The sequence below is a fragment of the Budorcas taxicolor genome, chromosome X (assembly GCF_023091745.1).
Source record: "Budorcas taxicolor isolate Tak-1 chromosome X, Takin1.1, whole genome shotgun sequence".
Taxonomy (NCBI): Eukaryota; Metazoa; Chordata; class Mammalia; order Artiodactyla; family Bovidae; genus Budorcas; species Budorcas taxicolor.
The window spans coordinates 68,095,097-68,117,100 of NC_068935.1; the positions used below are offsets into that span (position 1 = coordinate 68,095,097).

A 22,004-nucleotide genomic window follows, 5' to 3' on the forward strand; every position below is an offset into this window, starting at 1 on the left:
CATACCATGTTTTGCTAATGTCAAGAAAATATAATGGGATGAATGACTGATACTTATAAAGCTGCTAGTTCTTCCAGAATTAACTTGTAGACCTAACAAGATTTCAAACAAAGTCCCAACAGGAATTCTTGTATGAAATTGTATGATTTTATCAGTGTGCTTGGAAAAGTAAATGAAAAGAACTAAGATGTTTTGAAAATAAAGAACACCCTCTCCTTGCTCAATCACTTGTTTAAAACTTTATTAAGCTGCTACTATAAGCAAACCATCATAGTATCAACACAAGATTAGAAACATACTGCATATTCTAGGAAAATTCTGGTATATGTGATTTATCATATATTGTAGTAGAAGAAGAATCACAAGGTAATGGCAAAGAGAATGATTGTTCAGTAAACAGTATATGAGAAATTGGTTAGATATTTCAGAAAGAAAAAAAAAACATTTTAAATTATCACTACCACTTACAAGGATAAATCTTACTTACATTGAAGAGGTAAATCTGGAGAAAAATTCATCCTGAAAGAAAATGCAGCTGAATATGTAGTTGATTGAGGAATACATGGCAGCCCACTCTTGTATTCATGCCTGGAGAATCCCCATGGACAGAGGAGCCTGGTGGGTTACAATCCATGGGGTCACAAAGAGTCGGACATGGCTGAGCAACTAAGCACAGCACAGCACATGTAGTTGATTATTAAATGGAGGTCATATTGATCATGAAAGTGATGAAGTAAAATCATACAGAAATTATATTTAAATTTGTGTACATAAAATTAAGAATTACTAAACATCAAAAACCAGCACAAAGTTGGGAAAATATCTACATGTAATATGATGAACTAACATTTTTATTATTTAAAGAATTTTTACCAATTGAAAAAAAAACAACAGATAATGGGAAATAGGCAAAAACATTACTGATAGTTCACTAAAAATCTAGAAAGGTCATTAGATATGGAAAAATATATAGCCTAAGAATAAAATTTTAAGACAGTGGATACCATCTTTGTTTGTCAGTTTAGAAAATATTTTTTAAAAGGGTAATTTTCAGTGCTGCCATGACTATGGTAAGACACGTGCTTTCATAAGCTGCTGATGGAAGTGTAAATTATTATAACCCTTTGACAAATAATTTTGTTATGTATGTCAAGAATCTTGGACTGTTTATTCTCCTTGACTGTATAGTATTTGCTTTTTTATTTCTCATAAAATCCATTTTGGGGAAGTAACCATAAGTATCAGAAATATATATGCATATTGCTGATTTATTTATAACGGTGAAAAATTGAAATAACCTAAATAAACATTAGGTAGACTATAGTAAATTAGTATGTTAATATTGTATAGCTATTGAAAACTCTTTATAAATAAGTTTTAAAGATATTTAAAGAATCCCTGTGATATTAAGTGGGAGAAAAGGAGTCCACTAACTAGTATATATATAGTGTGATCTCAAATATATTGAAATGTACATACTCATATACATGAATATCTTGAAGAGCAAACGAAAATACTAGCATTTCTTAACTCAGGGTGCTGGGGTTTTACATGATTTTTATTTGGGGGAAGACTCAGGGTAATTAGTGACTAGGAAAACATTAGTGGTAGTGAACCTGAAACTTATAAAAGTTTTAACATAGCATATGGCAAAAGTGGATTCTGGGGAACAGGGAGTTCTTAGGGACAGTTATTTCTGAGTTCAAATCCTGAGCATTCTTACTGTGTTTTTCTGGGCAGGTTAGTTTATCACTCTGAGTGTCCATACATAAGGTGGTGATAATACAAACCTCGTAAGATTGTTTGGAAGATTGTAATAACATAATGAATGAAAAGTTTAAACTATAAACTGGCGAGTATATTATCTTGTTATGAAATTGTCTTTGAGGAAAACCTCATGAGGGACATAAAGAAACTTACTATTATGTGCTAGTCACTTTTCATTCATTATCTTCCAAACAACCTTATGAGGTCAGTGTTATCACCACCTTACATAAGGACACTCAGAATTAAAAACTAACCTGCCTAGAAAAACATATAATTGCCATAAGCTATAAACTGGGCTTTCTTAGTGGTGCAGTGGTAAAGAATCTGCCTGCCAGTGCAGGAGACACAGGGTCCCTGGAGAGGGAAATGGCAACCCACTCCAGATTCTTGCCGGGGAAGTCCCATGGACAGAGGAGCCAGGTGGGCTACGGTCCATAGGGTCACAAAGCATCCCAAACAATTTATGACTAAAACAACAACAACAAACTAAACTATAGACTGTTTCTTCTTTTAGAGTTTCAAAGATTTTTGTTTAGGGTTTTCTTATGTGTTAAATTGCAGTGAACACTTTGATTAGCCTTATTCAAAGGTGAAATAGGTAACATCTGTTTTTCTTCTTAATAAAATATCTTGTGAAAATGTTCTTGTACTTTTACCATTATAATAGTCAAATGAATTCTCCTGAAACTTAGATAATGAAAGTCTTTGTTTATCTGCAGATTATTTTAAAAAGTGAGTGGAGTATCAAAATTTGTCTTAAATTGCTCATTCTCAGCAATTTTACTAGTAACCTTAATTGGCATAATATAATTCAGTGGCCATGTTTCTGAGTGGAAAAGCCAGTTTCAAGATTTTATGATATGTCATTCAAATTTTGAACTTTCTTAATAATCTATATATTTCTTTAATGAAAATAAAAAATTTCTAGACAAGTTATTTGTTTTGCCAATTAGAAGACCTTGCTAAATCTTAACAATTACATCTAATGGTTGTATAGTGCTCAATTTTGTGTTTAAATAACACTTACTTATGAATATAGATGTAGACCTATAATAATACCACCTCATCGTTGAACACATAGAATTTTATAATTTACAAAGCTTTTTTTCCCCACATAAACTAAGCTGACTCTTAAAACAATCTTGTTAAATAGATGTAGCAGATACTATTATCCTTATTTTACAGGTTTAGAAACTTAAGCCCAGAGGGCTAAGTGACATGTCAGACCTTATACTGCTAATTCTAAGTCCAGTGCACTTTTCACTTTATCATAGTAACTCTATTCCCAGGCACAAAAGATTTAGGAATTCAGTGCCTTTAGACCCATATTGGCAACCCACTCCAGTGTTCTTGCCTAGAGAATCCCAGGGACAGGGGAGCCTAGTGGGCTGCTGTCTGTGGGATCGCACAGAGTCAGACACAACTGAAGTGACTTAGCAGCAGCAGTAGCAGACCCGTATATTTTGCTGGCAGAAGAGTCCTGGAGCTACCCCTTAGGTCAGGGATTGGATTTAGAATTGTGTTTAATGTAAGAGTTACTAATTGACAGCTTATATTAGTAATAGAAGCTTTAGGTTAGTAGACCTGATAAAAGCAAAATTATCACTGAGAAGTGATAGTAGAAAATGAAAGAGAAAATAGTAGAAATAGTGGAATTCCAGTACTAAAACAAAATAACCAATATATTGTAAAGATCCTGAGAATATCCCTATATATTAGTATACTAAAATTAATAATTAAATTATGATAATAAATCATTTTTTAAAAGGTAAATCTGTGCGGTACATTCAGTGTAAATAGATATACAAACTGTATAATATATTTTAGGAAGATCCACATTAAAATGATTAATAGTGAGAGAAGGATTCTTAAAGAAGTTAATTTCATCTGTATACTTGTTTTATTTTCCTGTTTGCCTAGATTTGTCTGTTTCCTGTTTTTAAAAGAACAAAATTTAAATAATTGCAACATTGAAAAAAAGATTAAATGGTAAATTATTATTTTATTCTAGGTTCTGTTTACAGAGGAAGATGTGAAATTCTACCTTGCAGAACTAGCCCTTGCTTTGGATCATCTACATCGATTAGGAATTGTATATAGAGACCTGAAGCCAGAAAAGTAAAGTTGTATTCTTTTTATGTATACCTGTTCCCAGTATTTCTACTACTTTTTTCTTCATTAAGTCTATTATTTTAAAGATTCTATGAAAATATACATGAATTATACAATTATATGAAACATACTTTAAAAAGTAATCTTCATCAGATACCCATTGATTTTAAATTAGTCATTTCAAAATTTTCTGGTACATCAAATTTTATGTGAATATTTTATCCTGTGTTATTGAATATGAATTTTGATTTACAGCATTTTGCTTGATGAAATAGGACATATCAAGTTAACAGGTATGCAAATTTTCTTATTCTATCCTAAGCCTGTTTTCTGTTTTTATTAATATGTATATTTGTCTAAGCCTGTTTTTCCTCTTGATTTAATTTGCATTTTATTCATTTCTTTAGTGAACTAAAGTTCATTTAAAGGGTAGATAACCCTAAATATGCTTTAATTGTAATACAAAAAATTATACAATAGTGTCATTGTCCTCATTAAGAAATGACATTTGGTTTTCTAGGTGAAAGCACATCATTTTTGTTTCAGTCTAGACTGAAAGATTTATCATAAGTAGCTACCACATTTGAAATATAGTGAATTATAAACTTTTAAACCAGGTGTTTCATAATCAGAGGTTCATTTTATTCTTTTTTTTTTTTGGTAAAAACACGTTTTATTTTTTACTTTATTTTGAATGCTGAGTGTTTACAGTATATAACACACTCTGCTAATTCTCTCAGGACTCTTAGGCATAAAGTCTCCTTATTATACCATTAAAATCTTTTACTTTCAAATAATTATAGACTGACAATAAGTTGCAAAAATAGTGCCATTACCCAGCTTCCCATATGATGACATTTTATAAAATTACTACTGTGTTGTCAAACTCAGGAAATTGATAGGTACAGTAGAACTAACTAGACTATATACTTTACTTGGATTTCACCGGTTTTTGCATGTATTCATTTTTTTTGTTTGTCTCCATGACATTATATCCATATATGTAGATTTGAATACCATCATCATTATCAATAAGCAGAACTGATCTACAACCATATCTGTCCATTTATAATCACATTCTTACCCCCTTCTTTAACTCTTAACAACCATTTATCTGCTCTACATTTCCCAGTTTGTTACTTTCAGAATATGATACAAATAGAACTGTACAGTAGTCACATACCTGGACATTTATCCTAGAAGAATAAAAACTTACATGCACACAAAAAATCTATACGTGTTTTCTTTTTTTTAATATAAATGTATGGCAAAACCAATACAATATTGTAAAGTAATTAACCTCCAATGAAAATAAATTTATATTAAAAAATCTATACATGAATTTTCATAGCAGCTGTATTTGAAATGGCCCAAGGCTAGAAATGTCCAAGACATCCTTCAAAGAGTGAATGGATGGGTACATCTATATAGTAGAATACTACCCAGCAGTATATGCAGCAACTTGGACTGGGCATTATTCTGAGTGAGCCAATCTCAAAAGGTTACTTATGTTTTAAATAGGTAGTAAATTCTGTATTTAATTATCAGAATGTTAAAAAAGAGATAAAATGAAGATATGGTCTTTACAAACAAGTTTGGACCAGTACACTTTAAAGGTTCAGTTCAGTTCAGTCGCTGAGTCGTGTCCGACTCTTTGCGACCCCATGAATCGCACCACGCCAGGCCTCCCTGTCCATCACCACCTCCCGGAGTTCACTCAAACTCACGTCCATCGAGGCGGTGATGCCATTCAGCCATCTCATCCTCTGTCGTCCCCTTCTCTGCCTGCCCCCAATCCCTCCCAGCATCAGAGTCTTTTCCAATGAGTCAACTCTTCACATTAAGTGGTCAAAGTACTGCAGTTTCAGCTTCAGCATCATTCCTTCCAAAAAACACCCACGGCTGATCTCCTTTAGAATGGACTGGTTGGATCTCCTTGCAGTCCAAGGGACGCTCAAGAGTCTTCTCCAACACCACAGTTCAAAAGCATCAATTCTTCGGCACCCTGCTTTCTTCACAGTCCAACTCTCACATCCATACATGACCATTGGAAAAGCCATAGCCTTGACTAGACGGACCTTAGTCAGCAAAGTAATGTCTTTGCTTTTGAATATGCTATCTCGGTTCGTCATAACTTTCCTTCCACGGAGTAAGCATCTTTTAATTTCATGGCTGCAATCACCATCTGCAGTGATTTTGGAGCCCAAAAAGTAAAGTCTGACACTGTTTCCACTGTTTCCCCATCTATTTCCCATGAAGTGATGGGACCAAATGCCATGATCTTAGTTTTCTGAATATTAAGCTTTAAGCCAACTTTTTCACTCTCCTTCACTTTCATCAAGAGGCTTTTTAGTTCCTCTTCACTTTCTGCCATAAGGGTGGTTTCATCTGCATATCTGAGGTTATTCATATTTCTCCCAGCAATCTTGATTCCAGCTTGTGCTTCTTGCAGCCCAGCGTTTCTCATGATGTACTCTGCATATAAGTTAAATAAGCAGGGTGACAATATACAGCCTCACCATGCTCCTTTTCCTATTTGGAACCAGTCTGTTGTTCCATGTCCAGTTCGAACTGTTGCTTCCTGACCTGCATATAGGTTTCTCAAGAGGCAGGTCAGGTGGTCTGGTATTCTCATCTCTTTCAGAATTTTGCTTTAAATTCTTAAGTATACCACTTCAGTGTAAAAGTAAAGTATGAAGTTGTTAACTTAAAAGCTCAAGTAAATGTGACAAAGTTCAAGTAAAGTAGTAAATCTTATTGACTCACAGCCTGGGTATCTTTCTCATACATGAGACAATCAAAGCAGATTTAAACAGATTCAGAGTGGGTTTGATCCTTGGGTCAGGAACATCCTCTGGAGGAGGGCATGCAATACACTCCAGTATTCTTGCCTGGAGAATCCCATGGACAGAGCAAGTAGCCTGGCAGGCTACAATCCATAGGGTTGCAAAGAGTCAGACATGACTGAAGTGACTTAGCATGCACACACAAGAGAACAAGGAAGAAAAATATGAAGAGAGAACAGCAGAGTTTTGAAATTTTATACAAAATATATATTTTTTAATTTTATAACAATCTTTAATTCAAAGCTAATTATGTTTAATTCTTTTCATTTTTCTTAATAAATTATGCTTGTAGTGTCTCAGGTGAGGAAGGAAAGTGGGGAAAGAGTAGAATAAATTCTACCTTTATCTCTCTTCTACATTAAGGTTAATTGGGTGAATAATGATATCAACTCAATTTATATTTAGTCTTATATTATGAACTTTGCTGTTATATCTTTTGGGCTTAAATTGGCTTATGAGTAAAAAATGTTTAGAATCAATGTTAATTTATAAGCAAGGGACTCAAGGCTTATAATGGAAAGAAACTGTAATTTATGTATATTTTTAAATAATTCAGTCTATATTCCTTTAAAGTGACACCAATATTTCTTTAAAGAAAGTGCACAAGGATAAATACTAGCTAATTTACAGTTTAATGATTATAACCTAATTTGGAGTTTAACCTTTCCATAATCCAGTGTGGTTGGTTAAAGATACCTCATAGCAAGCATGTATTTTAAGACATTTCAGTTTTTTCTTTCCCTTTTCTTTTTATTCTTCCTTTCTTTCTCTTTTTTCTTCCTTTCTTATGTGCTGTGCCTGTTTCCTCCTTCCTTCCCTCCCCTTCCTTCTGTTTTGAATACTGTCATCAAAAGTGCTATTTGCTATTTGTCTTTGATACCAGTGATCCCAAGTGATTTAGGAATGTCTTTTCTAGTTATGGTCTTCCTCAGCATTCTAAGTTTCCCGAGAATAATATTAGAAGATTATCTTTTTTTTAGAAGATACTTTTTTTTTCTTTACCTGTTCACTTTAAAAATCATCCAAAGAGGAATCGACTTTTTAACAGATTACTCTGGAATAGCAGCAGACTACAGAAAAGTTCCTTTATATGACTGTGCTTTGAGCCTGATTAACCTCATACTGGAATTATGTTTGTATAGTGAAGATCAGTAGAATGACAGTGAATGTTCCCGAAATATATGTATACTTCCTAATATATTATTTATATTGTTTTTATGTCTTAGCCTTTCTTTTTTTTTTTTTTTTTTGCTGGAATACCATCTACTAGTTTTTGTAAAAACAAACTATATTACATGACTTGCCTGGTTTAGAAAAAAGGTTACTCATTACTTCCTATTAAAAATTATAAATTGAACAGAGTTGATTTGAACTGTCTGTGGTTGCTATGTTTTCTTTTTAAAACTTTTTTTTTTAGTTTTTTATTTTTTTAATTTTAAAATCTTTAATTCTTACATGTGTTCCCAAACATGAACCCCCCTCCCACCTCCCTCCCCATAACATCTCTGTGGGTCATCCCCATGCACCAGCCCCAAGCAACTTTAATAGCTTTTTAGACACTCAGGTTTTAAATACAACTGCTTATAATACAGTTTAAAATCTGATCTGGAAGAGTAAGTCATCCCTTATCTCTGCTTTCACTAGTCTGGTCTTTTATTTGGTGAACTGTGTTACTCATTTTTATCAGCAACCTGTGGAATTTATAGATGAAACATAAGTCATGTTGTCTGCAGACAGAAACATTCCACAGCTGTCTCTTCCTGATTTCAGCTTTTCTTTTTCAGGTTTGCATGCTTTGGGCAGTCTGGTAAAAGTCCTGAGTCATATATAGTACTTTCAGTGAGCCATTCAAGTTCTCTTTTTCAATTCAGTTCAGTTTAGTCGCTCAGTTGTGTCCGACTCTTTGTCAGCATGCCAGGCTTCCCTGTCCATTACCAACTCCAAGAGCTTGCTCAGACTCATGTCCATCGAGTTGGTGATGCCATCCAACCATCTCATCCTGTTGTCCCCTTTTTTTCCTGCCCTCAATCTTTCCCAGCATCAGGGTCTTTTCCAGTGAGTCAGTTATTTGCATCAGGTGGCCAAAGGATTGGAGCTTCAGCTTCAGCATCAGCCCTTCCAATGAATATTCAGGACTGATTTCCTTTAGGATGGACTGGTTGAATCTCCTTGCAGTCCAAAGGACTCTCAAGAGTCTTCTCTAACACCAAAGTTCAAAAGCATCAATTCTTCAGTATTCAGCTTTCCTTATGGTCCAACTGTCACATCCATATATGACTACTGGAAAAACTATAGCTTTCACTAAAGGGACCTTTGTTGGCAAAGTAATATCTCTCTCTGCCTTTTAATAGGCTATTTAGGTTGGTCATAGCTTTTCTTCCAAGGAGCAAGCATCTTTTAATTTCATGGCAGCAGTCACCATCTGCAGTGATTTTGGAATCCCCCAAAATAAAGTCTGTCGCTGTTTCCATTTTTTCTCAATTTTTGCCATGAAGTGATGGAACTGGATGCCATGATCTTCATTTTTTGAACGTTGAATTTTAAGCCAGCTTTTTCACTCTCCTCTTCCACTTTCATCAAGAGGCTTTTTAGTTCTCTTTGCTTTTTGCCATAGGGGTGATGTCATCTGCATTTCTGAGATTATTGATATTTCTCCCTGTAATCTTGATTCCAGCTTGTGCTTCATCCAGCCTGGCATTTTGCATGATGTACTCTGCATATAAGTTAAATAAATAGAGTGACAGTATAATACAGCCTTGATGTACTCCTTTCCCAATTTGGAACCAATCCTTTATTCCATGTCCCATTCTAACTGTTGCTTCTTGACTTGCATACAGATATCTCAGGAGGCAGGTAAAGTGGTCTGGTCTCTTTTTAGGCAAAGGAACTAATAACTCTAAGACATGAGCTCGATTAAGAACCCTTAGTCTTGGAAATGAAAATACATGAAGGGGCAGACTGAGAATCTAGTGTGAGGAGAAGGTGCCATGGATGGGTCAGGGATTTGGACAAGGATGGGTGTTACAGTATCACAAATCTGGGTAGGAAAGGTAATCTGGAGTCACCAGAATCACTTCTGAGAGACAAAATTCAGAAGTAATTTCTGTAAAGAAAGGAGAAGAAAAAATATACAGTGTCAAAAATTAAATCACACAGTACTTGAGCTGAATATTTAAGGAAAAATGTATACATTACAAAAAGTTTTAAGTAATTTTTATGGCTATCTGAAAATTAGTCATTGAAATTACATTTTTCATTTATTATTTTTTATTCGGAGTATAATTGCATTACATTTGTGTTTCTGCTGTACAGCCAAGTGCAACAGCTATATGTATACATATATCCTCTCCCTCTTTAAACTCCCATCCCACCCTTTTCTGTTCAGTTCAGTTCAGTCGCTGAGTCGTGTCCGACTCTTTGCGACCCCATGAATCACAGCACGCCAGGCCTCCCTGCCCATCACCAACTCCCGGAGTTCACTCAGACTCATGTCCATCGAGTCAGTGATGCCATCCAGCCATCTCATCCTCTGTCGTCCCCTTCTCCTCCTGCCCCCAATCCCTCCCAGCATCAGAGTCTTTTCCAATGAGTCAACTCGTTGCATGAGGTGGCCAAAGTACTAGAGTTTTAGCTTTAGCATCATTCCTTCCAAAGAAATCCCAGGGCTGATCTCCTTCAGAATGGACTGGTTGGATCTCCTTGCAGTCCAAGCGACTCTCAAGAGTCTTCTCCAACACCACAGTTCAGAAGCATCAATTCTTCGGCACTCAGCTTTCTTCACACTCCAACTCTCACATCCATACATGACCACTGGAAAAGCCATAGCCTTGACCAGACAGACCTTTGTTGGCAAAGTAATCTCTCTGCTTTTGAATATGCTATCTAGGTTGGTCATAACTTTTCTTCCAAGGAGTAAGAGTCTTTTAATTTCATGGCTGCAATCAGCATCTGCAGTGATTTTGGAGCCCCCAAAAATAAAGTCTGGCACTGTTTCCACTGTTTCCCCATCTATTTCCCATGAAGTAATGGGACCGGATGCCATGATCTTCGTTTTCTGAATGTTGAGCTTTAAGCCAACTTTTCCACTCTCCTCCTTCACTTTCATCAAGAGGCTTTTTAGTTCCTCTTCATTTTCTGCCATAAGGGTGGTTTCATCTGCATATCTGAGATTATTGAAATTTCTCCCGGCAATCTTGATTCCAGCTTGTGCTTCTTGCAGCCCAGCGTTTCTCATGATGTATTCTGCATATAAGTTAAATAAGCAGGGTGACAATATACAGCCTTGACGTCCTCCTTTTCCTATTTGGAACCAGTCTGTTGTTTCATGTCCAGTTCTAACTATTGTTTCCTGACCTGCATATAGGTTTCTCAAGAGGCAGGTCAGGTGGTCTGGAATGCCCATATCTTTCAGAATTTTCCACAGTTTATTGTGATCCACACAGTCAAAGGCTTTGGCATTGTCAATAAAGCAGAAATAGATGTTTTTCTAGAACTCTTGGTTTTTTGATGATCCAGGGGATGTTGGCAATTTGATCTCTGGTTCCTCTGCCTTTTCTAAAACCAGCTTGAACATCTGGAAGTTCATGGTTCACGTATTGCTGAAGCCTGGCTTGGAGAATTTTGAGCATTACTTTACTAGCATGTGAGATGAGTGCAATTGTGCCGTAGCTTGAGCAGTTTTTGGCATTGCCTTTCTTTGGGATTGGAGTGAAAACTGACCTTTTCTAGTCCTGTGGCCACTGCTGAGTTTTCCAAATTTGCTGACATATTGAGTGTAGCACTTTCACAGTGTCATCTTTCAGAATTTAGGTCATCACAAAGCATTGAGCTCAACTCCCTGTGCTATACAGCAGCTTCCCAGTAGCTTTCTATTTTACACATGGAAGTATTTATATGTTAATGCTCATCCCACCCTCTCCTTCCCTTGCTGTTTTCACCAGTCCTCCATCTGCATCTCTATTCCTGCCCTGCAAATGCATTCATCTGTAATAGTTTACATATAGTAGATTCTCATACGGGTAAGGCAATGGCACCCCACCCCAGTTCTGTTGCCTGGAAAATCCAATGGATGGAGGAGCCTGGTAGACTGCAGTCCATGGGGTCGCTAAGAGTTGGACACAACTGAGTGACTTCACTTTCACTTTTCACTTTCATGCATTGGAGAAGGAAATGGCAACCCACTCCAGTATTCTTGCCTGGCGAATCCCAGGGATGGGGGAGCCTGGTGGGCTGCCGTCTATGGGGTCGCACAGAGTGGGACACGACTGAAGCAACTAAGCAGCAGCAGCAGATACTCATACTGTATTTTGGGCATGCTTTTGAAGGTGGCTTAGATGGTGAAGAGTCTGCCTGCAATGCCGGAGACACAGGATCCATCCCTGGGTTGGGAAGATCCCCTGGAAAAGGAAATGATAACCTCTCCAGTATTCTTGCCTGGAAAATCCCGTGGATGGAGAATCCTGGCAGGCTACATATCATGGGGTCGCAAAGAGTGGAGCATGACTGAGTGACTTCACTTTCACTTTGAAATTTAAAGTCTTTAAAAGAGTCATGTAAAGAAACAGATATACTCCCTCCTCAAACATAGCCCCACCCTGAACCCTTTATATAGCTGATTTCTTCATTTTCTTTTCAAATTAGTGGTTTGGAAAAACCGCTGATTAACATATGTCTTATTCAATCTCGTAGCTAACCTTTAGTATAAAAAATTTTGTCAGTTGATTACCAAGCAAATTCTGGTGTTACATGCCGGTTTTGTCAGAAGTAGTACTGCAAAGGACCTTTACAGAGTGATGTAAATCTCTGAAAAGTAACAGAGATAGTTTTTTTCCCCTCTTCCCTCTCTCTGGAATGGCCAAATAAGCCAATGTTCTTTTCCATAAACTATGTTGTTATATTCAGCTGAACTGACCTTAGAGACTGGGTTTTATTACATTTAATTTTGAAAAGGAATTTTAGAGTTTAAGAGCCTTAAAATGTAGAAAAAGAACCTGGTAGTACAATAAAAAGATTTTTAAAAATTACAGTGAAAATCATAATGTACTCAATTATTATATAAGAATATGTAATTTTTAAATGAAAATATTGAGTATGGTTAGAAAATCATTTTCAAGGGGCCTTAAAATTAAGTATTATTTTTTTCATTTTACAATAAAAATATAGGGTTTATAACTTTTTTCATTTATAGAATATATAATTTACATAGATTAAAGCATATTGTTCAAATTCTTGTGATAATGGAATTCATATCTTGAGTGCATCATTGTCATTATTGTGGTTGTAATGTCATAACATAGTTTTGTAAGATATTAGCATGGGGGGAACTGGCTTAAGGGTAAATAGGATTTCTGTAGTATTTCATATAATTGCATGTGAACCTACAGTTGTCTCAAAATAGAAAAGGTTATTTTTTTAATTATGTTTCTGTGTACAGTTCTGCAAGCTTTGAGAAAATACAGTCTTATAACTACCACCAGCATCAAGATAGAAGACAGTTATCTCACCTCCTAGAATTTAACATTATAAATTAGTTCTCCCTTTACCCTTGACAACCACAAATCTGCTTTCTGGCTCTGTAGTTTTGGCTTTTCCACAAAATGAAATAATTAGAGGAAGACAGTATAAAATATTTTGAATCTTGCTTTATTTACTTAGTATAGTACATTTGAGATTCATATATATTGTTGTGTGTATCAATAAATTTTTTTATTGCTGAGTTGTATTCCATTTTATGATGGTACCATGGATCGCTTATCTAGTTCCCAATTAAGGGGCATGTGGGTTGTTTCCTGTTTTAGACAGTGGCAAATAAAGCCACTATAAATGTTTTTGTACAGATTTTATGTGAACATAAATTTTTATTTCCATTCAGTAATTACCAAAGTAGTGGGATTAGTTGGTCATATGGGAAGTGTATGTTTAACTTAATGAGAAGCCGCCAAACTGTTTTCCAGAGTAGTTGTATCATTTTGCATATCTATCAGTGATGTGTGAGAGCTCTGCCACTCTGTATCCTTGCCATTACATGGTCAGTATTTTTGACTTTGCCTCCTCCAAAAGGCATATGGTAATATCTCATTGTGATTTTAATTTGCATTTCCTTAATAAATGGTGACACTGAGCATCTTTCATGTGTTTCTTGGTAGAAATATCTGTTCAGAATTTTTGCCCATTAAAAAATTGGACAATTTGTCTTCTTATTATTGACTTCTGAGATTTTAAAAATATACCCTGAGTACAAGTACTTTGTATAATATGTGATTTTCACATATTTTCTCCCAGTCTGTAGCTTCTTTTTAATTTTCTCAGCAGTGTATTTTGAAGAGCATGTTTTGACTTTGATAAAATCCAGTTATCAGCTTTTTTCTTTTATGGATTATACTTTTGCAATTGTATCTAAGAAATCTTTGCCTAACTAAAGATAACAAAGATTTTCTTCTATATTTCTTTTTAAAAATTTTACAGTTTTAAGTTTTACACTTAGTTCTATGATTCACTTTGAGGTAATGTTTATTTATGGTAGAGGATGGATTTTTGTGTTGTTGTTTTCAGTCACTGAGTTGTGTCTGACTCTTTGCAACCTCATGGACTACAACTCACCAGGCTCCTCTGTCCTCCACTGTGTCTCAGAGGTCGCTCAAATTTGTGTCCATTGAGTTTGTGATGTTATCTAACCATCTTGTTCTCTGCCTCCTGCTTCTCCTTTGGTCTTCAGTCTTTCATCAGGGTCTTTTCCAATGAGTCAGCTTTTCACAACAGGTGGCCAAAGTATTGGAGCTTCAACACCCAATCCTTCCAATGAATATTCAGGATTGATTTCCTTTAGGATTGACTGGTTTGGTCTCTTTGCAGTCCAGGGGACTTTCAAGAGTCTTCTCCAACGCCACAGTTCAAAAGCATCAATTCTTCAGCATTCAGCCTTCTTTATGGTCCAACTCTCACATCTGTACATGACACTGGAAAAACCATAGCTTTGAATATACAGACTTTTGACAGCAAAGTGATGTCTCTGCTTTTTAATACGCTGTCTAGGTTTGTCAAAGCTTTCCTTCCAAGGAGCAAGCATCTTTTAATTTCATGGCTGCAATCACTGTCCACAGCAATTTTGTAGCCCAAACAAATAGAATCTGTCATGGTTTCCACTTTTTCCCCCCTCTCTTTGTCATAAAGTGATAGGATTGTGTTCCATGATCTGAGTTTTTCAAATGTTGGATTTCAAGTCAGCTTTCTCACTCTTCCCTTTCACACTCTCAAGGGTCTCTTTAGTTCCTCTCCAGTTTCTGCCTTTAAGCAGACTTTTATATATTGATACCCTGTTATTCTAGCACTATTTATTAAAAAGACTGACCATTTTTTCCCCCATGAAGTTGCTTTTACACCTTTGTCAGAAATCAGCTGGCAATATATACCCAGTTCTGTTATCAATTCAGTCGCTCAGTTGTGTCTGGCTCTTTGCAACTTCATGGACTGCAGTTTACCAGGCTTCCCTGTCCATTACCAACTCCCAGAGCTTGCTCAAATTCATGTCCATTAAGTCGGTGATGCCTTGCAACCATCTCATCCTCTGTCATCCCCTTCTCTTCCTGCCTTCAAACTTTCCCAGCATCAGGGTCTCTTCCAGTGAGTCAGTTCTTCGCATCAGGTGTCCATATTATTGGAGTTTCAGCTTCAGTGGCAGTCCTTCCAATAAATATTCAGGGTTGCTTTCTTTAGGATTGACTGGTTGAATCTCTGTGCAGTTCAAGGGACTCTCAAGAGTCCTCTCCAACACCTCCATTGAAAAGCATCAATTTTTTGGTGCTCAGCTTTTTTATGGTCAACTCTCACATGCATACATGACTCCTGAAAAAACCATAGCTTTGACTAGATGAACCTTTGTCAGCAAAGTAATATCTCTGCTTTTTAATATGGTATCTAGAATTGTCATATGTTTTCTTCCAAGGAGCAAGTATCTTTTAATTTCATGGTTGCAGTCACCATCTATAGTGATTTTGGCTTCAACAGTATGTGAACTGAAAGCTTCCAGGTGTTCAAGCTGGATTTAGAAAAGGCAGAGGAACCCGAGATCAAATTGCAAACATCTGTTGGATCATAGAAAAAGCAAGAGAATTCCAGGAAAACATCTACTTCTGCTTCATTGACTATGCTAAAGCCTTTGTGTGGATCACACAAACTGTGGAAAATTCTGAAAGAGATGGGAATACCAGGCCACCTGGCTTGCCTCCTGAGAAATCTGTATTCAGGTCAAGAAGTAGCAGTTAGAACCAGACATGAAACAATGGACTGGTTCCAAATTGGGAAAGGAGTACGTCAAGGCTGTATATTGTCACCCTGCTTATTTATCTTATATGCAGAGTATATCATGCATAATGTCTATCTGGATAAATCACAAGCTGGATTCAAGACTACAGGGAGAAATATCAATAACCTCAGATATGCAGATGACACCACCCTTTATGGCAGAGAGCAAAGAAGAACTAAAGAGCCTCTTGATTGAGGTGCAAAGAGGAGAGTGCAAATCCTGGCTTAAAACTCAACATTCAAGAAATGAAGAACATGGCATCTGGTCCTATCAGTTCATAGAAGATAGATGGGGAAACAATGGAAACAGTGACAGACTTTATTTTCTCAGGCTCCAAAATCACTGCAGATGGTGACTGCAGCCATGAAATTAAAAGACGCTTGCTCCTTGGAAGAAAAGCTATGACAAATCTAGACACCGTATTTAAAAGCAGAGACATTTCTTTGCTGACCAAGGTCTGTATGGTCAAAGCTCTGATTTTTCCAGAAGTCATGTATGAATAGGAGAGCTGGACCTTAAGGAAGGTTGAGGGCCAAAAAAGTGATGCTTTTGAACTGTGGTGTTGGAGAAGACTCCTGAAAGGCCCTTGGACTGCAAGGAAATCAAACCAGTCAATCCTAATAGAAATCAACCCTGAATATTCATTGCAAAGACTGATGCTGAAGCTGAAGCTCCAATACTTGGCCACTTGATGCGAAGAGCTGACTCATTAGAAAAGACCCTTATGTGGAAAGATTGAAGGCAGGAGAATGGGATGACAGAGGATAAGATGGTTGGTCAGCATCATCAACTCGATGGACATGAGTTTGAGCAAGCTCCAGAAAATGGTGAAGGACAGGGAAGCCTGGAGTGCTATAGTCTATGGCATCCTCAACATGACATGACTGAGCAACTGAACAGCAATAAATATGGTATACTACTTTGAAAAAAATCTTGAAATTTGCTTGTAAAATGGGAAAGATTGCAGATTGTACATTATTGTAAAAAGGTGGAAGGTAGATTATCTGGAATTGGGAGTTCTAATACAGGAGTAGCTCATAACACATGTGATATGCTGATGTTCGTGTATGTATTTCTGCTTGGCTTGGTTTAACTAGGTACAGTTTTCTAGTGTTTTACCCAGTGTTTCTTGTGGATAAAATTGCACATAAACCAACCTGAAAAATTAAACTCATGTTAGTCACCAAGCAAATTCTAGTGTTAAATATTAGTTTTGTCAGAAAATAGTACAGCAAAGGACCTTTGTGGAGTGGTGCAAATCTCTGAAAGGTAATAGTAAGATATAAATTATATTGGAACAAATTTGCATTTTTAAGACAAGCATCGTAGCAGAACTAAGTATGTATGTCAGTTCTCCAGTACAACACTGTCTTGATTACTATAGTTTTATAGTAAGTATTGAAGTCAGGTAGTATGATTCCTTGAATTTCCTTTTTTTTTCCACATTTTTTGGCTTTTCTGTTTCCTTTGTCTTTTTATATAAATTTTAAATTCAGCTTGTTGATTTTTACAAAAAACATCTTGCTGAGATTTTTATTAATGTTTCATTGACTCTGTAGATCAGTTTTGGGAGAATTGACATCTTTAACAACATTGAATCTTCCAAACTGTGACCAATATCTCTCTCCATTTACTTAAATCTACTCCAATTCCTTTCATTGGTGTTTATAGTTTTTATCATGCCGATCTTGTATATACATACTTTGTATGTTTTTATCTATTGGATTTAATGTGAGACCAATATCTCTCTCCATTTACTTAGATCTACTCTGATTCATTGATGTTTATAGTTTTTATCATGCTGATCTTGCATATACATACTTTGTATGCTTTTATGGGATTTAATGTGAGTTTTTGGTGGTATTACAAATAGGACTTTTAAAATTTCACCCTTCCATTTTTTAGTGTATTTTTTAAAAATTTTCTTTTATTATTATTATTTTTATTGTAAGTATATGGAAATAAGATTGATTTTTATGTACCTTTAGCTCTTTGAGGGCTTCCCTGGTGGCTCAGAGGTTAAAGCATCCGCCTCCAATGCGGGAAACCCGGGTTCGATCCCTGGGTCAGGAAGATCCCCTGGAGAAGGAAATGGCAACCCACTCCAGTATTCTTGCCTGGAGAATCCCATGGACAGAGGAGCTTGGTAGGCTACAGTCCACGGGGTCACAAAGAGTCGGACACGACTGAGTGACTTCACTCACTTTAGCTCTTTGAAGACCAAAAGCAAAAATGGAAGTTCTCCAATGTCAAAGCAAAATTTGCTTTTCTAATATCTGCAAGTTAGCATCTATTTTTGACTTAGTCTATTTTAAAAATCAAATTACTATAACAGTGTTGACTTAATTGTTGTCTTTTCAAAGTTGTTGAATCATATTCTAATATAAACATGAAAACATGTATTTTTAGAATGAGGTTTAATTGCACAATTTTAAATGCTCTGATAGAGTATTGTAAAATACAAGCTTTTCTCCATTCTTTCCGTCAACTGGTCTCACAAGAGCTTTCTTACTGGTAATCGTAGGCCATCCATGAATACATTTAATTCATAGTTTCGTTTCTTTTGGTATTTCTAGTTTCTGAAAATCTTTAGATATATTTTTGTGCAATATTGTTATAGATTTTGGACTCAGCAAGGAATCAGTAGATCAAGAGAAGAAAGCCTACTCATTTTGTGGTACAGTGGAGTATATGGCTCCTGAAGTAGTAAATAGGAGAGGTCATTCCCAGAGTGCTGATTGGTGGTCATATGGTGTACTTATGGTAAGTGACATGTTTTTAAAATTATGTCAATATAAATTAAATATTGTTTAGAATTTTAATCTGAGTGTTGGAATGTGTTTATTGAGAATAGAGTTTTAAAAGTTCATAATTGTTTTTAAAGAATTTGTGATTGACTAGCTGTCATACAATAAGAATTAGGGTTTTGGTGTTCTGATTTGTTTTAAAGTTGCTTGATTAAAAGGTAAATGGCAGCATTCTTTTATAAGTTATTCAAATTTAAAAATTAGAAAAAAAAGCTGTTAGATTTTAAATTTCAGGATACTGTGTTTATTAGTACATAATATTTTAATTAGGTATCACCGAATGTAGCACCTTACTGTTTACTATCTTATTGTCAGATTATTTCAAGCATGTCTGTAGAAAGATTATAAACTTCTTAAGGAAAGCAATTCTGTCTTCTACTTGTTCTACTTTTCCACAATATCTAGTATATTGAGCATATAGACTGATTAATTTGGTAAAAGATTAATCATAGAGTTTGTAGTGTTAAGTAGGGCGATAAATGAATAGCTATTGAATGCAATACAGTTTGCTTTAGAAACTTGATAATCCATTTTTACCTAATTATCACTATATGAATATGATTTATCAGTATATTAAGTGCATATTATAAGCCTGACATTTGGTAAGGGCAATGGATTGGGAACAGTCTGGAAGTACAGTATTTGACATTTTCCTTCGACTAAAAAGACATGCCATCTGGTTGGGGAAACAAACGTAATAGCTAAGTAAATTGTCTGGAAGTACCTTAGGAGTTCAAACAAGAATTCATTCAAGTTGATATAGGGAAAGCAGAGGAGACAGAACTTAAATTAAGCCCTGAAGGATGGATAAAATTCAGATAACTGTGTCTCAAGGATGATATTGTGAAAATATTAGGAAAGATCTGGAGAAGTAGTTTAACTAGAGTAGTAGTAGAGAATGAGGGTGAAGGTGGAGGAAATGAAGCTATAAGCCTATAAGTATTTGTATGCTATTTTCTGAGTGGTAAACTTTTGTAAAGTCTTAAACAGGATGGTAGTTAGAGAAAAATTGTATTTTAATACTAGCCTTGGTGGCATTATGTATATGGATTGCAAATGGAGGAAACGAAAAGTAGGAAGACCAAGAAGTTCTCCTTGCAAGACAGTTGTAAGATTACAAAATAAAAAAAGGAAATCTTCAAACCATTTCAAAGGAAGAAATGACTGACCTTAGTAGCAGATTAAATGTCACAGATAAAGCAGAGAGAAAGGGTTAAAAACAAAGATACCTTTAAAACTTTAGGGGATTGAAAGAAAGATAGTTCAGTAGAAAAGATAGTTGGGAAGGATAGCTGATTTTGAAAGTGAGGAAATAATTTATTTTTAACATGTTGCATAGGTTACTGTGGGTTCGTATTTAACCCCTTGATAGTAATGAATTAGGAGAGGGCAGTGGAGAGAGCATCAGAATCATCTGAAGACCTTAAAAAAACAAAGCAGAAAGAAACAAAAACAATAAGCAAATATTCTGCCAGCCAGTATATAGTTTTTTTGAGGGGAAGGTGTGATTCCAATATACTGTCCTTCTCTTTCTCTTTTTGTTCTTTCCATTTCCACCTCTTAATCCCCCAGTTCCTGGGACAGAACCATTACTTTAGGTTTGGAGACAGGGGACTGGAACTTGAGAGAGATGATTCCCATACACCATATTTTGCTTCTTCATTCCCTTTCTGTGACTCCTACCCCTATCACTTCAGTCTTCAGTTGAGAAACACTACTGTAGACTTGGAAGGGAAAGCTGGGGATTGAAGGAGATTGAAACTGGAACCAATTTGAGTCATCAGTCGTCAAGAGGAGAGTTGAATGGATAAGATAACTAAGGTTTTAAGTTCGGAGAAGGCAATGGCACCCCACTGCAGTACTCTTGCCTGGAAAATCCCATGGATGGAGGAGCCTGGTAGGCTGTAGTCCATGGGGTCGCCAAGAGTCGGACACGACTGAGTGACTTCACTTTCAATTTTCACTTTCATACATCGGAGAAGGAAATGGCAGCCCACTCCAGTGTTCTTGCTTGTAGAATCCCAGGGACGGGGGAGCCTGGTGGGCTGCCGTCTATGGGGTCGCACAGAGTCGGACACGACTGAAGTGACTTAGCAGTAGCAGTTTTAAGTTCAGTATCAACAGAGGACTGAGGCCAAACCCATTATTGAATCTCAGCTTGAAATTTAAATATTAGGGATATAAAAACTTTTCTCTTTAATGAGCTTCATTTTCAGATCTTTCTTTTTCTAATAGAATTACTTTTTTAAATACCATTCTTTAATGTTCTAGTTATCTGCATTGCAGTTAACTCTCTTTAGGGAAAATATTTTCATTATGCCATGTACAAATTGAAATGGCTCAGTGAATATTTTTACGTTTCTTTCATTGTTAAATGTTTTCTTTAAAAGCTTATCTTTGTTTTGAAAGATAATGCCTCATGTTTAGGGCTTCCCAGATGGCTCAGTGGTAAAGACTCCACCTGCTAATGCAGGAGCTGCAGGAGACAAGGGTTTGATCCCTGGGTCAGGAAGATCCCCTGGAGGGGAAATGGCAACCCACTCCAGTATTCTTGCGTAGAGAATCCTATGGACAGAGAAGCCTGGTGGGTTCCAGTCCCTGGGCTTGCAAAGAGTTGAACACGACTGAGCATGCACACCTTGTGTCTATTTCCACATTGCTTTGGTTTGGGAAATTTAGCCAAATTAGGACTGAAATAATGGTTGGTTTCATTTGCTCTGTGTCATCTCTCATTTAGGCTATGTATTGTGGGGTACCAGAGGTGTATTTACTTAAGTGACCTACTTTTCTGGTCCTTTTAGATTGCTATCATATAGATCCTGCATGATTTGATGATCACATTTTACAAATCTCAATTTTTTTTTCCTAAAGAATTTCATTGTATATTCCAAGTTGTGCTAAACTTGTTTTATTTTGTGTTTATGTGTTTTAGTTTGAAATGCTTACTGGTACTCTGCCATTTCAAGGTAAAGACAGAAATGAGACCATGAATATGATATTAAAGTAAGTGGAAGCTTTTTTTTTCCTTTGGGGAAAAAATGTCTTGCTTTCAGTTTTGACAAGCTTGTTATAGTTTCCATTTGACACAAAAGAACATTTTCACACTGTCTCATTCCCTTTCACCTTATAGGGTATATTATTTGCCATTGTGAAAGCATTCATTAATTTTTG

General features: G+C 36.0%; 1 protein-coding gene across 1 annotated transcript in view; it reads left to right on the top strand.

Moving 5' to 3' along the window:
- The window catches only part of RPS6KA6 (ribosomal protein S6 kinase A6), a 180,888-nt gene that overhangs the window by 93,943 nt on the left and 64,941 nt on the right, over positions 1 to 22,004 (top strand). Inside the window, exons 7-10 of the mRNA XM_052663075.1 lie at positions 3,779 to 3,885; positions 4,135 to 4,172; positions 18,647 to 18,789; positions 21,766 to 21,836. Of these exons, the coding sequence (XP_052519035.1) occupies positions 3,779 to 3,885; positions 4,135 to 4,172; positions 18,647 to 18,789; positions 21,766 to 21,836 (359 nt within the window). The remainder of the gene's footprint in view (positions 1 to 3,778; positions 3,886 to 4,134; positions 4,173 to 18,646; positions 18,790 to 21,765; positions 21,837 to 22,004) is intronic.